Raw genomic sequence first — 16,514 nt, forward strand, 5'->3', positions numbered from 1 at the left:
CATTGGCAGTGGGAATTATCAACTCACTCTCTTGTCTCCAGCTGTGATGTTCTGCAGCGCCCCGGCTGCAGCCTCGCGGGTGGTGAAGTTGAACTCACAGCCCTGCAGCACGCGGTTATACAACCCCACCACCTGGGGGTGCCACAGCCACTCCAGACCCTTGGGCACGCGGGCCACCTCGGTGAATGTAACCAGGTCCTGGTTCATCTTCTGTAAAAGGAGAAGGTCAGGGGTCAATGTGATACAGGAGTTCCATTTACATTTTAGTCATTTAGCAGACGCTCTTATCCAGAGCGACTTACAGTAGTGAATGCATACATTTCATAAAAAATGTTTTTTCCCGTACTGGTCACCGTGGGAATCGAACCCACAACACTGGCGTTGCAAACACCATGCTCTACCAACTGAGCTACACGGGACTACACACAGACAGGGTCATTCTGAAGACCATCAAGAATACGGTTCAACTGCTAAACTGACAGAAGAAGAAGAAGAAGAAGATTGACACTGTGATACATACATTTTTTACTTTCTTGCTCTGAGGTGTGAAGCAACCAATGGCTTCACTCCTGCTGGTGTCCTGGCCTCTGGTTGGTCCTTCCAGACGTAGCATGGCCGAGGGCGGCATCTCACTGTACAGCTGATAGGAGAGGTTCCTCATAACACACACTGCATTCTCCACTCCCTGGACACAAGCACACAAGTTGAGTATGTTTTAATATGTTTTAATATCAATATTTAATAGTCCAAAATGTGAGGCTTTCACATGAACAAATGTACCATAGAATGTTGAGTATTTATTTAATTCCCATGACGACACGTTCAACACTTGATCAAAGAAAAACACTGAAGGTACAGTTACGCATTGTGACAATTGTTCTGCAAATACCACACGGCTAAGTAACTTTCCTATCTGTACTCCAGTCCACTACCTGCAATCCAGTCCACTATCTGCAATCCAGTCCACTATCTGCAATCCAGTCCAGTATCTGTACTCCAGTCCACTATCTGCAATCCAGTCCACTATCTGCAATCCAGTCCACTATCTGCAATCCAGTCCAGTATCTGTACTCCAGTCCACTATCTGCAATCCAGTCCACTATCTGCAATCCAGTCCACTATCTGTACTCCAGTCCAGTATCTGCACTCCAGTCCACTATCTGCAGTCCAGTCCAGTATCTGCAGTCCAGTCCAGTATCTGCACTCCAGTCCACTATCTGTACTCCAGTCCACTATCTGTACTCCAGTCCACTATCTTCAATCCGTCCACTATCTGCAATCCGTCCACTATCTGCACTCCAGTCCACTATTTGCACTCCAGTCCACTATCTGCACTCCAGTCCACTATCTGTACTCCAGTCCACTATCTGTACTCCAGTCCACTATCTGTACTCCAGTCCACTATCTGTACTCCAGTCCACTATCTGCACTCCAGTCCACTATCTGCACTCCAGTCCACTATCTGCACTCCAGTCCACTATCTGTACTCCAGTCCACTACGCAGCTCATCTCACCTTTTCCTCCACCTTGCCGTCCTGTATCGAGGCCTGGATGTATCCTACCAGGGCATCCACCAGACCGTTGGTCTCCCGCATCTGCCGTCTGGTCTTCTCATTCACTGAGCTCAGGTTCCTGGGGACAGCAGGGTGAGAGGTTAGAGACGGGATAGGCAAACATAAATCAGAGTACAAAGAACTGACATTTATCAAAGAGCTGACGTGGGTCAAAGAGCTGATGTGGGTCAAAGAGCTGACGTGGGTCAAAGAGCTGACGTGGGTCAAAGAGCTGATGTGTCAATGAGCTGACGTGGGTCAAAGAGCTAGTGCATGTGACAACAGTGTCCTTAGACAGAGGAGGAGCTGGAAGGAGAAGAAGAAGGTTGTACTATACTATTCTATAGTGTACTGTACTATCCTATAGTGTAGTATATTGTACAATAGTGTACTATTTTGTACTATAGTGTACTATACTGTACTATACAATACTGTACTATATTGTACTATAGTGTACTGTACTATCCTATAGTGTACTATATTGTACTATAGTGTACTGTACTATCCTATAGTGTACTATTGTGTACTGTACTTTCCTATAGTGTACTATAGTGTACTGTACTATCCTATAGTGTACTATACTGTACTATACTATATTGTATTATAATGTACTGTACTATCCTATAGTGTACAATAGTGTACTGTGCTATCCTATAGTGTACTATATTGTACTATAATGTACTGTGCTATCCTATAGTGTACTATATTGTACTATAATATACTGTGCTATCCTATAGTGTACTATACCTGAGACATCCGGTGGTGTTGTAGAAGATGTCAACCTCAGAGGGGCTCTGCTGGATGACCTCAGAGTCTCCACTTCCTGAGAGCGGGATCAGGATCCTCTCTGTGAGCTCACCTAGCGTCTCCTTGGCTAGTTTCTCCTTCAGGTTGTCTTTGGATGACAGGTTCCACAGAATACCTGACAGAAAACCCAATGATCAAACCTTGAATTTTTTGCAATTCGTATCATTACCTCTACTATTATTCATTGTGCTCCTAAATTTCTTTCTGTTCTCCCCAAAAATTATACTTAAGAGCACATGTCAGCATAGAGCCCTACATTGTACAGAGTACTTTGTCTCTCAAGAAAGTTTTACTTACTATAACTGTGATATGTGGTTGTCTTACCTAGCTACCTTCAGATGAATGTAAGTCTCTCTGGATAAGAGTCTCTGCTAAAGGACTAACATGTAAAACGTCATACCTGTGATGTTCTTGCGTAGCTCGTCGTCATTCACCTTCAGAGCCTCTATGAGTTGTGGGATCCCTCCCCCCTCGATAAGGGCCACCTTGTTGTCCATGTTCTCGTAGATGAGGTTCCTCGTGGCGCCCGTGGCGTAGCGAGCCACCTCCTGGTTCTCACTGTTGAACAGCCTCACCAGCTCAGGAATGCCCTTACAGCGGTACACCTAGTGATTGGAGGGAAGAACAACTCTGTAAGGTTTAGACTCATTCTGAATCCAAAAGTGATCCCTAGCCTAGCCCCTATTCCCTAGGCAAACCTGTATATCTGAAATGAATAGACAGATATCAAAAGGCAAGGTGACGTAACTGCCATATTGCTTAAAGCTGTCCAATATTTTCAGATTTACAGGACCTAGAGCTTGATTTAGAATCTAGCATCTGTGCTTGGACTGCTGAGCAAACCCTGTTACCCGGCAACAAGACCACACACATAAATCTCTGTTCCTGCTCTTTCACAGAACCACAGATGAAAAAATATGTGTGGCACCGACAAGCACCTACAAGCTACCTGTCTGTGACAAAATACTTCACACCTGCTTGAAACAAAATGGTGTCCGTCACTTCAACAAGACAACATTCTTTTAGAATTACTTAGATCACATTCATGTCTGCTGAACTATGACATTAAATCAAAGTTGAGGCTTTTAATGTTAAGCACCTAGGCCAAGATTGACAGTTGGCACAACCGGAGCATGTCAGTGTGTTGATATACCTGGAGCACGTCAGTCAATGTGTTGATACACCTGGAGCACGTCAGTCAATGTGTTGATATACCTGGAGCACGTCAGCCAATGTGTTGATATACCTGGAGCACGTCAGCCAATGTGTTGATATACCTGGAGCACGTCAGCCAATGTGTTGATACACCTGGAGCACGTCAGTCAGTGTGTTGATATACCTGGAGCACGTCAGTCAATGTGTTGATATACCTGGAGCACGTCAGTCAATGTGTTGATATACCTGGAGCACGTCAGTCAATGTGTTGATACACCTGGAGCACGTCAGTCAATGTGTTGATATACCTGGAGCACGTCAGTCAGTGTGTTGATATACCTGGAGCACGTCAGTCAGTGTGTTGATATACCTGGAGCACGTCAGTCAGTGTGTTGATATACCTGGAGCACGTCAGTCAATGTGTTACACCTGGAGCACGTCAGCCAATGTGTTGATATACCTGGAGCACGTCAGCCAATGTGTTGATACACCTGGAGCACGTCAGTCAATGTGTTACACCTGGAGCACGTCAGCCAATGTGTTGATATACCTGGAGCACGTCAGCCAATGTGTTGATACACCTGGAGCACGTCAGTCAATGTGTTACCCCTGGAGCACGTCAGCCAATGTGTTGATACACCTGGAGCACGTCAGCCAATGTGTTGATATACCTGGAGCACGTCAGTCAATGTGTTGATATACCTGGAGCACGTCAGTCAATGTGTTGATATACCTGGAGCACGTCAGTCAATGTGTTGATATACCTGGAGCACGTCAGTCAATGTGTTGATATACCTGGAGCACGTCAGTCAGTGTGTTGATATACCTGGAGCACGTCAGTCAATGTGTTACACCTGGAGCACGTTAGTCAGTGTGTTGATACACCTGGAGCACGTCAGTCAATGTGTTGATATACCTGGAGCACGTCAGTCAATGTGTTGATACACCTGGAGCACGTCAGTCAATGTGTTACACCTGGAGCACGTCAGTCAATGTGTTGATATACCTGGAGCACGTCAGTCAATGTGTTGATACACCTGGAGCACGTCAGTCAATGTGATGATACACCTGGAGCACGTCAGTCAATGTGATGATATACCTGGAGCACGTCAGTCAATGTGATGATATACCTGGAGCACGTCAGTCAATGTGTTGATATACCTGGAGCACGTCAGTCAATGTGTTGATATACCTGGAGCACGTCAGTCAATGTGATGATATACCTGGAGCACGTCAGTCAATGTGTTGATACACCTGGAGCACGTCAGTCAATGTGATGATACGCAATAGTTCTTATGCAACTAGCAACTTCACTTCTATTGTTCCTTATATTATGTTAATGAACATACGCACACCGAATGGGATGCATATTTGACATTGAAAATATCATAAGGAAGTACCAGAGAAACAGAGATGTGACTGCAGAATGAAGAGGAACTCCCTTTAGTACCTCTTTCTTGGCCTCAGTGTCGTTGTAACACTCATGTTGGATAAAAGCTGCTCCCAGAACCTGCAACTCAGCATCCCCCTCTGCCAGGTACCTCACCGCCGTAGCCATGTCCATGTTATTGATCCTGTACAATCAGAAAGATCAACCAATCAACCAATCAAACGTACCTGTATCTGTAAAGCCCAGTTGACACAAAGTGCTTTACAGTAAGCCAGCCCCTGGACAGGTTAGAGAGACTTAGACAAATAATAGATTATGAATGATGGGGGATTTCTTGGTGATAACACACTATAGCAGCGGTGTCAAAGTCATTTTTCCCAGCAGGCTGCATTTGGTCTTCACTGAGGGCCGCATTCGGTTATGTTTCAGTTATTGACTGTTTCCTCGCAGTAAAAATTGCTTTTGGAATTTTCTATGCTTCCTGACTGTCTAGTTTTAGTTTCGATAACAGATAAAGCTAAGCCTAGTCCTGGAATGAAAAGCAAAAGCTAATCAATTGAGAATCACCATTGAAATAGCTTTTTAGTCTTGTCTCAGGGAAACTGTCCCTCTAGGTGTGTTGTGGTCAGTTCCATTTCAATTCCAGTCAATTCCAGAACTACACTGAAATTCCAATTCCAATTCATCTTCAATGCTTTTCAATGAGGAACATTTGGAATTAGAATTTGATTTACTTTTCTCAAATTAGCTGGAATTCAAATGGAGTTGACCCCAAACCCTGGTGCACGATTAGGCAAAATGAGATAATATACTGCCAGTCCAGCTGACCAGTCAGGCCAACATGACTCACAGGTTTCACTCCCATGGTATAACCCTGTGCCTGTGTGAATGGTAACTAAGCTAAAGGTAACACACTGTGGTTTTTCCATCTGCTGTGCTAACAGCTAGGTGCCGGCTGTTTGTGTGTGAAATGTGAAACCTGATGAAAGTCCTCTGGTGCCACACCCAAACCAGTCCTGCCACTACGGGGCCATGTAGCAGCCAGCTCAGAATATACAGCTCTTGGGAAAGAGACATTTGTAATCATCACAGAGACGCTGCTTTGAAAGTGCTCTATCACGAGCCAGAATAGCAAAACAGACAAAAACGTTGGTCACACACCCCTGCACCGCACAATGTAAACACACAATGGGTGCCAGACCTGCCCACGCACCTAGGACAACAGGTCCCTGTGCAATGGGAGACGCCACGGGTCCTCGACTAACCGAGGTTGTTTGGGACAACATGGAGCCACATGAATCTACAAGCCCTCCAGCCACACCCTCTCCAGCGTGGGATGAATCAGGTCCACAGGGGAAACGTGTAAAGGAGGGTCTGAGGTCACTGGTGCGTGAGAGCATCCATTCCCAACGGAGCAGTCAGGTCCCTTATCGAGAAAAACAGCCCACAATGAGCCTTTTCTCTCTCAAAGATCTATGACGGCCCTGTCATCACTGTCCCACTGTCAGTCCTCACCAGCACTGTCCCGCTGTCAGTCCTCACCAGCACTGTCACGCTGTCAGTCCTCACCACCACTGTCCCGCTGTCAGTCCTCACCACCAATGTCCCACTGTCAGTCCTCACCAGCACTGTCAGTCCTCACCACCACTGTCCCACTGTCAGTCCTCACCACCACTGCCAGTCCTCACCACCACTGTCAGTCCTCACCACCACTGTCAGTCCTCACCACCACTGTCCCACTGTCAGTCCTCACCACCACTGCCAGTCCTCACCACCACTGTCCCACTGCCAGTCCTCACCACCACTGTCTCACTGCCAGTCCTCACCACCACTGTCAGTCCTCACCACCACTGTCAGTCCTCACCACCACTGTCCCACTGTCAGTCCTCACCACCACTGTCCCGCTGCCAGTCCTCACCACCACTGTCAGTCCTCACCACCACTGTCCCACTGTCAGTCCTCACCAGCACTGTCAGTCCTCACCACCACTGTCCCAATGACAGAATTAATAACTGTTATAGTCTACCACCATCTGAATGGTTATGGGTCTGAATGGTTATGGGTCTGAATTAATAACTGCAATAGTCTACCACCATCTGAATGGTTATGGGTCTGAATTAATAACTGCTATAGTCTACCACCATCTGAATGGTTATGGGTCTGAATTAATAACTGCTATAGTCTACCACCATCTGAATGGTTATGGGTCTGAATTAATAACTGCTATAGTCTACCACCATCTGAATGGTTATGGGTCTGAATTAATAACTGTTATAGTCTACCACCATCTGAATGGTTATGGGTCTAAATTAATAACTGCTATAGTCTACCACCATCTGAATGGTTATGGGTCTGAATTAATAACTGTTATAGTCTACCACCATCTGAATGGTAATGGTCTGAATTAATAACTGTTATAGTCTACCACCATCTGAATGGTTATGGGTCTGAATTAATAACTGCTATAGTCTACCACCATTTGAATGGTTATGGGTCTGAATGGTTATGGGTCTGAATTAATAACTGTTATAGTCTACCACCATCTGAATGGTTATGGGTCTGAATTAATAACTGCTATAGTCTACCACCATCTGAATGGTTATGGGTCTGAATTAATAACTGCTATAGTCTACCACCATCTGAATGGTTATGGGTCTGAATTAATAACTGTTATAGTCTACCACCATCTGAATGGTTATGGGTCTGAATTAATAACTGCTATAGTCTACCACCATCTGAATGGTTTTGGGTCTGAATTAATAACTAATATAGTCTACCACCATCTGAATGGTTATGGGTCTGAATTAATAACTGCTATAGTCTACCACAATCTGAATGGTTATGGGTCTGAATTAATAACTGCTATAGTCTACCACCATCTGAATGGTTATGGGTCTGAATTAATAACTGCTATAGTCTACCACCATCTGAATGGTTATGGGTCTGAATTAATAACAGTTATAGTCTACCACCATCTGAATGGTTATGGGTCTGAATTAATAACTGCTATAGTCTACCACCATCTGAATGGTTATGGGTCTGAATTAATAACTGCTATAGCCTACCACCATCTGAATGGTTATGGGTCTGAATTAATAACTGCTATAGTCTACCACCATCTGAATGGTTATGGGTCTGAATTAATAACTGCTATAGTCTACCACCATCTGAATGGTTATGGGTCTGAATTAATAACTGCTATAGTCTACCACCATCTGAATGGTTATGGGTCTGAATTAATAACTGTTATAGTCTACCACCATCTGAATGGTTATGGGTCTGAATTAATAACTGCTATAGTCTACCACCATCTGAATGGTTATGGGTCTGAATTAATAACTGCTATAGTCTACCACCATCTGAATGGTTATGGGTCTGAATTAATAACTGCTATAGTCTACCACCATCTGAATGGTTATGGGTCTGAATTAATAACTGTTATAGTCTACCACCATCTGAATGGTTATGGGTCTGAATTAATAACTGCTATAGTCTACCACCATCTGAATGGTTATGGGTCTGAATTAATAACTGCTATAGTCTACCACCATCTGAATGGTTATGGGTCTGAATTAATAACTGTTATAGTCTACCACCATCTGAATGGTTATGGGTCTGAATGGTTATGGGTCTGAATTAATAACTGCTATAGTCTACCACCATCTGAATGGTTATGGGTCTGAATTAATAACTGCTATAGTCTACCACCATCTGAATGGTTATGGGTCTGAATTAATAACTGCTATAGTCTACCACCATCTGAATGGTTATGGGTCTGAATTAATAACTGCTATAGTCTACCACCATCTGAATGGTTATGGGTCTGAATTAATAACTGCTATAGTCTACCACCATCTGAATGGTTATGGGTCTGAATTAATAACTGCTATAGTCTACCACCATCTGAATGGTTATGGGTCTGAATTAATAACTGTTATAGTCTACCAACATCTGAATGGTTATGGGTCTGAATTAATAACTGTTATAGTCTACCACCATCTGAATGGTTATGGGTCTGAATGGTTATGGGTCTGAATTAATAACTGCTATAGTCTACCACCATCTGAATGGTTATGGGTCTGAATTAATAACTGCTATAGTCTACCACCATCTGAATGGTTATGGGTCTGAATTAATAACTGCTATAGTCTACCACCATCTGAATGGTTATGGGTCTGAATTAATAACTGTTATAGTCTACCACCATCTGAATGGTTATGGGTCTGAATTAATAACTGCTATAGTCTACCACCATTTGAATGGTTATGGGTCTGAATGGTTATGGGTCTGAATTAATAACTGTTATAGTCTACCACCATCTGAATGGTTATGGGTCTGAATTAATAACTGCTATAGTCTACCACCATCTGAATGGTTATGGGTCTGAATTAATAACTGCTATAGTCTACCACCATCTGAATGGTTATGGGTCTGAATTAATAACTGTTATAGTCTACCACCATCTGAATGGTTATGGGTCTGAATGGTTATGGGTCTGAATTAATAACTGCTATAGTCTACCACCATCTGAATGGTTATGGGTCTGAATTAATAACTGCTATAGTCTACCACCATCTGAATGGTTATGGGTCTGAATTAATAACTGCTATAGTCTACCACCATCTGAATGGTTATGGGTCTGAATTAATAACTGCTATAGTCTACCACCATCTGAATGGTTATGGGTCTGAATTAATAACTGCTATAGTCTACCACCATCTGAATGGTTATGGGTCTGAATTAATAACTGCTATAGTCTACCACCATCTGAATGGTTATGGGTCTGAATTAATAACTGTTATAGTCTACCAACATCTGAATGGTTATGGGTCTGAATTAATAACTGTTATAGTCTACCACCATCTGAATGGTTATGGGTCTGAATGGTTATGGGTCTGAATTAATAACTGCTATAGTCTACCACCATCTGAATGGTTATGGGTCTGAATTAATAACTGCTATAGTCTACCACCATCTGAATGGTTATGGGTCTGAATTAATAACTGCTATAGTCTACCACCATCTGAATGGTTATGGGTCTGAATTAATAACTGTTATAGTCTACCACCATCTGAATGGTTATGGGTCTGAATTAATAACTGCTATAGTCTACCACCATTTGAATGGTTATGGGTCTGAATGGTTATGGGTCTGAATTAATAACTGTTATAGTCTACCACCATCTGAATGGTTATGGGTCTGAATTAATAACTGCTATAGTCTACCACCATCTGAATGGTTATGGGTCTGAATTAATAACTGCTATAGTCTACCACCATCTGAATGGTTATGGGTCTGAATTAATAACTGTTATAGTCTACCACCATCTGAATGGTTATGGGTCTGAATTAATAACTGCTATAGTCTACCACCATCTGAATGGTTATGGGTCTGAATGGTTATGGGTCTGAATTAATAACTGTTATAGTCTACCACCATCTGAATGGTTATGGGTCGGAATTAATAACTGCTATAGTCTACCACCATCTGAATGGTTATGGGTCTGAATTAATAACTGCTATAGTCTACCACCATCTGAATGGTTATGGGTCTGAATTAATAACTGTTATAGTCTACCACCATCTGAATGGTTATGAGTCTGAATTAATAACTGCTATAGTCTACCAGCATCTGAATGGTTTTGGGTCTGAATTAATAACTACTATAGTCTACCACCATCTGAATGGTTATGGGTCTGAATTAATAACTGCTATAGTCTACCACAATCTGAATGGTTATGGGTCTGAATTAATAACTGCTATAGTCTACCACCATCTGAATGGTTATGGGTCTGAATTAATAACTGCTATAGTCTACCACCATCTGAATGGTTATGGGTCTGAATTAATAACAGTTATAGTCTACCACCATCTGAATGGTTATGGGTCTGAATTAATAACTGCTATAGTCTACCACCATCTGAATGGTTATGGGTCTGAATTAATAACTGCTATAGCCTACCACCATCTGAATGGTTATGGGTCTGAATTAATAACTGCTATAGTCTACCACCATCTGAATGGTTATGGGTCTGAATTAATAACTGCTATAGTCTACCACCATCTGAATGGTTATGGGTCTGAATTAATAACTGCTATAGTCTACCACCATCTGAATGGTTATGGGTCTGAATTAATAACTGTTATAGTCTACCACCATCTGAATGGTTATGGGTCTGAATTAATAACTGCTATAGTCTACCACCATCTGAATGGTTATGGGTCTGAATTAATAACTGCTATAGTCTACCACCATCTGAATGGTTATGGGTCTGAATTAATAACTGTTATAGTCTACCACCATCTGAATGGTTATGGGTCTGAATTAATAACTGCTATAGTCTACCACCATCTGAATGGTTATGGGTCTGAATGGTTATGGGTCTGAATTAATAACTGTTATAGTCTACCACCATCTGAATGGTTATGGGTCGGAATTAATAACTGCTATAGTCTACCACCATCTGAATGGTTATGGGTCTGAATTAATAACTGCTATAGTCTACCACCATCTGAATGGTTATGGGTCTGAATTAATAACTGTTATAGTCTACCACCATCTGAATGGTTATGGGTCTGAATTAATAACTGCTATAGTCTACCACCATCTGAATGGTTTTGGGTCTGAATTAATAACTACTATAGTCTACCACCATCTGAATGGTTATGGGTCTGAATTAATAACTGCTATAGTCTACCACAATCTGAATGGTTATGGGTCTGAATTAATAACTGCTATAGTCTACCACCATCTGAATGGTTATGGGTCTGAATTAATAACTGCTATAGTCTACCACCATCTGAATGGTTATGGGTCTGAATTAATAACAGTTATAGTCTACCACCATCTGAATGGTTATGGGTCTGAATTAATAACTGCTATAGTCTACCACCATCTGAATGGTTATGGGTCTGAATTAATAACTGCTATAGCCTACCACCATCTGAATGGTTATGGGTCTGAATTAATAACTGCTATAGTCTACCACCATCTGAATGGTTATGGGTCTGAATTAATAACTGCTATAGTCTACCACCATCTGAATGGTTATGGGTCTGAATTAATAACTGCTATAGTCTACCACCATCTGAATGGTTATGGGTCTGAATTAATAACTGTTATAGTCTACCACCATCTGAATGGTTATGGGTCTGAATTAATAACTGCTATAGTCTACCACCATCTGAATGGTTATGGGTCTGAATTAATAACTGCTATAGTCTACCACCATCTGAATGGTTATGGGTCTGAATTAATAACTGCTATAGTCTACCACCATCTGAATGGTTATGGGTCTGAATTAATAACTGTTATAGTCTACCACCATCTGAATGGTTATGGGTCTGAATTAATAACTGCTATAGTCTACCACCGTCTGAATGGTTATGGGTCTGAATTAATAACTGCTATAGTCTACCACCATCTGAATGGTTATGGGTCTGAATTAATAACTGCTATAGTCTACCACCATCTGAATGGTTATGGGTCTGAATTAATAACTGCTATAGTCTACCACCATCTGAATGGTTATGGGTCTGAATTAATAACTGTTATAGTCTACCACCGTCTGAATGGTTATGGGTCTGAATTAATAACTGTTATAGTCTACCACCATCTGAATGGTTATGGGTCTGAATGGTTATGGGTCTGAATTAATAACTGCTATAGTCTACCACCATCTGAATGGTTATGGGTCTGAATTAATAACTGCTATAGTCTACCACCATCTGAATGGTTATGGGTCTGAATTAATAACTGCTATAGTCTACCACCATCTGAATGGTTATGGGTCTGAATTAATAACTGTTATAGTCTACCACCATCTGAATGGTTATGGGTCTGAATTAATAACTGCTATAGTCTACCACCATCTGAATGGTTATGGGTCTGAATTAATAACTGCTATAGTCTACCACCATCTGAATGGTTATGGGTCTGAATTAATAACTGCTATAGTCTACCACCATCTGAATGGTTATGGGTCTGAATTAATAACTGCTATAGTCTACCACCATCTGAATGGTTATGGGTCTGAATTAATAACTGTTATAGTCTACCACCATCTGAATGGTTATGGGTCTGAATTAATAACTGCTATAGTCTACCACCATCTGAATGGTTATGGGTCTGAATTAATAACTGCTATAGTCTACCACCATCTGAATGGTTATGGGTCTGAATTAATAACTGCTATAGTCTACCACCATCTGAATGGTTATGGGTCTGAATTAATAACTGTTATAGTCTACCACCATCTGAATGGTTATGGGTCTGAATTAATAACTGCTATAGTCTACCACCATCTGAATGGTTATGGGTCTGAATTAATAACTGCTATAGTCTACCACCATCTGAATGGTTATGGGTCTGAATTAATAACTGTTATAGTCTACCACCATCTGAATGGTTATGGGTCTGAATTAATAACTGCTATAGTCTACCACCATCTGAATGGTTATGGGTCTGAATTAATAACTGTTATAGTCTACCACCATCTGAATGGTTATGGGTCTGAATTAATAACTGTTATAGTCTACCACCATCTGAATGGTTATGGGTCTGAATTAATAACAGTTATAGTCTACCACCATCTGAATGGTTATGGGTCTGAATTAATAACTGCTATAGTCTACCACCATCTGAATGGTTATGGGTCTGAATTAATAACTGCTATAGTCTACCACCATCTGAATGGTTATGGGTCTGAATTAATAACTGCTATAGTCTACCACCATCTGAATGGTTAAGGGTCTGAATTAATAACTGCTATAGTCTACCACCATCTGAATGGTTATGGGTCTGAATTAATAACTGTTATAGTCTACCACCATCTGAATGGTTATGGGTCTGAATTAATAACTGCTATAGTCTACCACCATCTGAATGGTTATGGGTCTGAATTAATAACTGCTATAGTCTACCACCATCTGAATGGTTATGGGTCTGAATTAATAACTGCTATAGTCTACCACCATCTGAATGGTTATGGGTCTGAATTAATAACTGTTATAGTCTACCACCATCTGAATGGTTATGGGTCTGAATTAATAACTGCTATAGTCTACCACCATCTGAATGGTTATGGGTCTGAATTAATAACTGCTATAGTCTACCACCATCTGAATGGTTATGGGTCTGAATTAATAACTGTTATAGTCTACCACCATCTGAATGGTTATGGGTCTGAATTAATAACTGCTATAGTCTACCACCATCTGAATGGTTATGGGTCTGAATTAATAACTGTTATAGTCTACCACCATCTGAATGGTTATGGGTCTGAATTAATAACTGTTATAGTTTACCACCATCTGAATGGTAATGGGTCTGAATTAATAACTGTTATAGTCTACCACCATCTGAATGGTTATGGGTCTGAATTAATAACTGTTATAGTCTACCACCATCTGAATGGTTATGCGTCTGAATTAATAACTGTTATAGTCTACCACCATCTGAATGGTTATGGGTCTGAATTAATAACTGTTATAGTCTACCACCATCTGAATGGTTATGGGTCTGAATTAATAACTGTTATAGTCTACCACCATCTGAATGGTTATGGGTCTGAATTAATAACTGTTATAGTCTACCACCATCTGAATGGTTATGGGTCTGAATTAATAACTGTTATAGTCTACCACCATCTGAATGGTTATGGGTCTGAATTAATAACTGCTATAGTCTACCACCATCTGAATGGTTATTGGTCTGAATTAATAACTGCTATAGTCTACCACCATCTGAATGGTTATGGGTCTGAATTAATAACTGCTATAGTCTACCACCATCTGATTGGTTATGGGTCTGAATTAATAACTGCTATAGTCTACCACCATCTGAATGGTTATGGGTCTGAATTAATAACTGCTATAGTCTACCACCATCTGAATGGTTATGGGTCTGAATTAATAACTGTTATAGTCTACCACCATCTGAATGGTTATGGGTCTGAATTAATAACTGCTATAGTCTACCACCATCTGAATGGTTATGGGTCTGAATTAATAACTGCTATAGTCTACCACCATCTGAATGGTTATGGGTCTGAATTAATAACTGCTATAGTCTACCACCATCTGAATGGTTATGGGTCTGAATTAATAACTGTTATAGTCTACCACCATCTGAATGGTTATGGGTCTGAATTAATAACTGTTATAGTCTACCACCATCTGAATGGTTATGGGTCTGAATTAATAACTGTTATAGTCTACCACCATCTGAATGGTTATGGGTCTGAATTAATAACTGTTATAGTCTACCACCATCTGAATGGTTATGGGTCTGAATGGTTATGGGTCTGAATTAATAACTGTTATAGTCTACCACCATCTGAATGGTTATGGGTCTGACCTGCTCTTTCTGACGGATGGAGCAGGTTCACTTTGTAGTTTTATATAGTCATTATAATAACATGTTCACCCTTGCTTCAAGACAAATACCAACCCAAATGTCACACATTTTAATTCACACATTCTAATGCACACATTCCAACGCACACATTTTAATGCACACATTCTAATGCACACATTCTAACGCACACATTCTAACGCACACATTCTAACGCACACATTCTAACGCACACATTCTAACGCACACATTCTAACGCACACATTCTAACGCACACATTCTAATGCACACATTCTAATGCACACATAAAACAAAATCTGCTTTCCCTGAGGCTTGTGTATTGTGATTGACCAGATTCTAAAAGGAACGTGGGGTAAGAACGTTCATACTATATTTCAACTTGTTCAGTAGTATTACACCCGGGATTGGAGAGGAAGTGTTAACCATACTGTATCATCTGAGACTTTAAACCTCGCTGACATTCCTAACCGCTACATTTAAGAAGTATCAGATATAACTGTGTATTAGTGGTGAGTTTAGCCCGTGTGGGTGAGATTGGGAGTTAACTTGAGAAACGAACGACTTTCTTATTCAGGCATAATCCCAAAATAACAATCCCGATCATGGTAGGTAGTGCTTACAAAACATGTGTTTAGAGGTTATGCGTTTCCATCCAGTGCTACACGCACCATGTCACAACAGATTGTCCTGTATGGCTCAGTTGGTAAGAACATGGCCCTATTCACGCAGGGGACAAACTCACTTCCCTGTAAATAGCTTTATTATATCCACACTTCCTACCCTGACTAGAGTATGGGAGTGCTGAGGTCGTATGTAGATGTTGTATGCACTCACTGCACTGCAAGTCTCTGTGTTTGCATGATAGTGTCTGCTAAGTGGCATATATTGGTACAGTATTATATTTAAGCAATAAGGCCCGAGGGGGTGTGGTATATTGGCTAATATACCACGGCTAAGAGCTGTTCTTAAGCATGACGCATCGCGGAGTGCCTGGATACAGCCCTTAGCCGTGGTATATTGGCCATAAACCACAAACCCCCGAGGTGCCTTATTTCTATTATAAACTGGTTACCAACGTAATTAGAGCAGTAAAAATGTATGTTTTGTCATACCCTTGGTATACGGTCTGATATATCACGGCTGTCAACCAATCAGCATTCAGGGCTCGAACCACCCAGTTTATCATGGCCATATACCACGAACCCCCGAGATGCCTTATTGCTATTATAAACTAG

At 41.2% G+C, this 16,514-nt stretch overlaps 1 protein-coding gene across 3 annotated transcripts in view; it reads right to left on the minus strand.

Moving 5' to 3' along the window:
- The window catches only part of LOC106584766 (plakophilin-3), a 62,586-nt gene that overhangs the window by 14,093 nt on the left and 31,979 nt on the right, over positions 1–16,514 (minus strand). For all 3 annotated transcript variants that reach the window (XM_045706500.1, XM_014170314.2, XM_045706501.1), the window contains 6 exons: positions 4,966–5,089; positions 2,761–2,965; positions 2,301–2,475; positions 1,515–1,632; positions 521–685; positions 28–210 (listed from right to left, as the gene is read on the minus strand). In XM_045706500.1, coding sequence (XP_045562456.1) covers positions 28–210; positions 521–685; positions 1,515–1,632; positions 2,301–2,475; positions 2,761–2,965; positions 4,966–5,089 — 970 coding nt within the window. The remainder of the gene's footprint in view (positions 1–27; positions 211–520; positions 686–1,514; positions 1,633–2,300; positions 2,476–2,760; positions 2,966–4,965; positions 5,090–16,514) is intronic.

This window comes from Salmo salar, chromosome ssa23, assembly GCF_905237065.1.
Source record: "Salmo salar chromosome ssa23, Ssal_v3.1, whole genome shotgun sequence".
In the NCBI taxonomy this organism is placed as follows: Eukaryota; Metazoa; Chordata; class Actinopteri; order Salmoniformes; family Salmonidae; genus Salmo; species Salmo salar.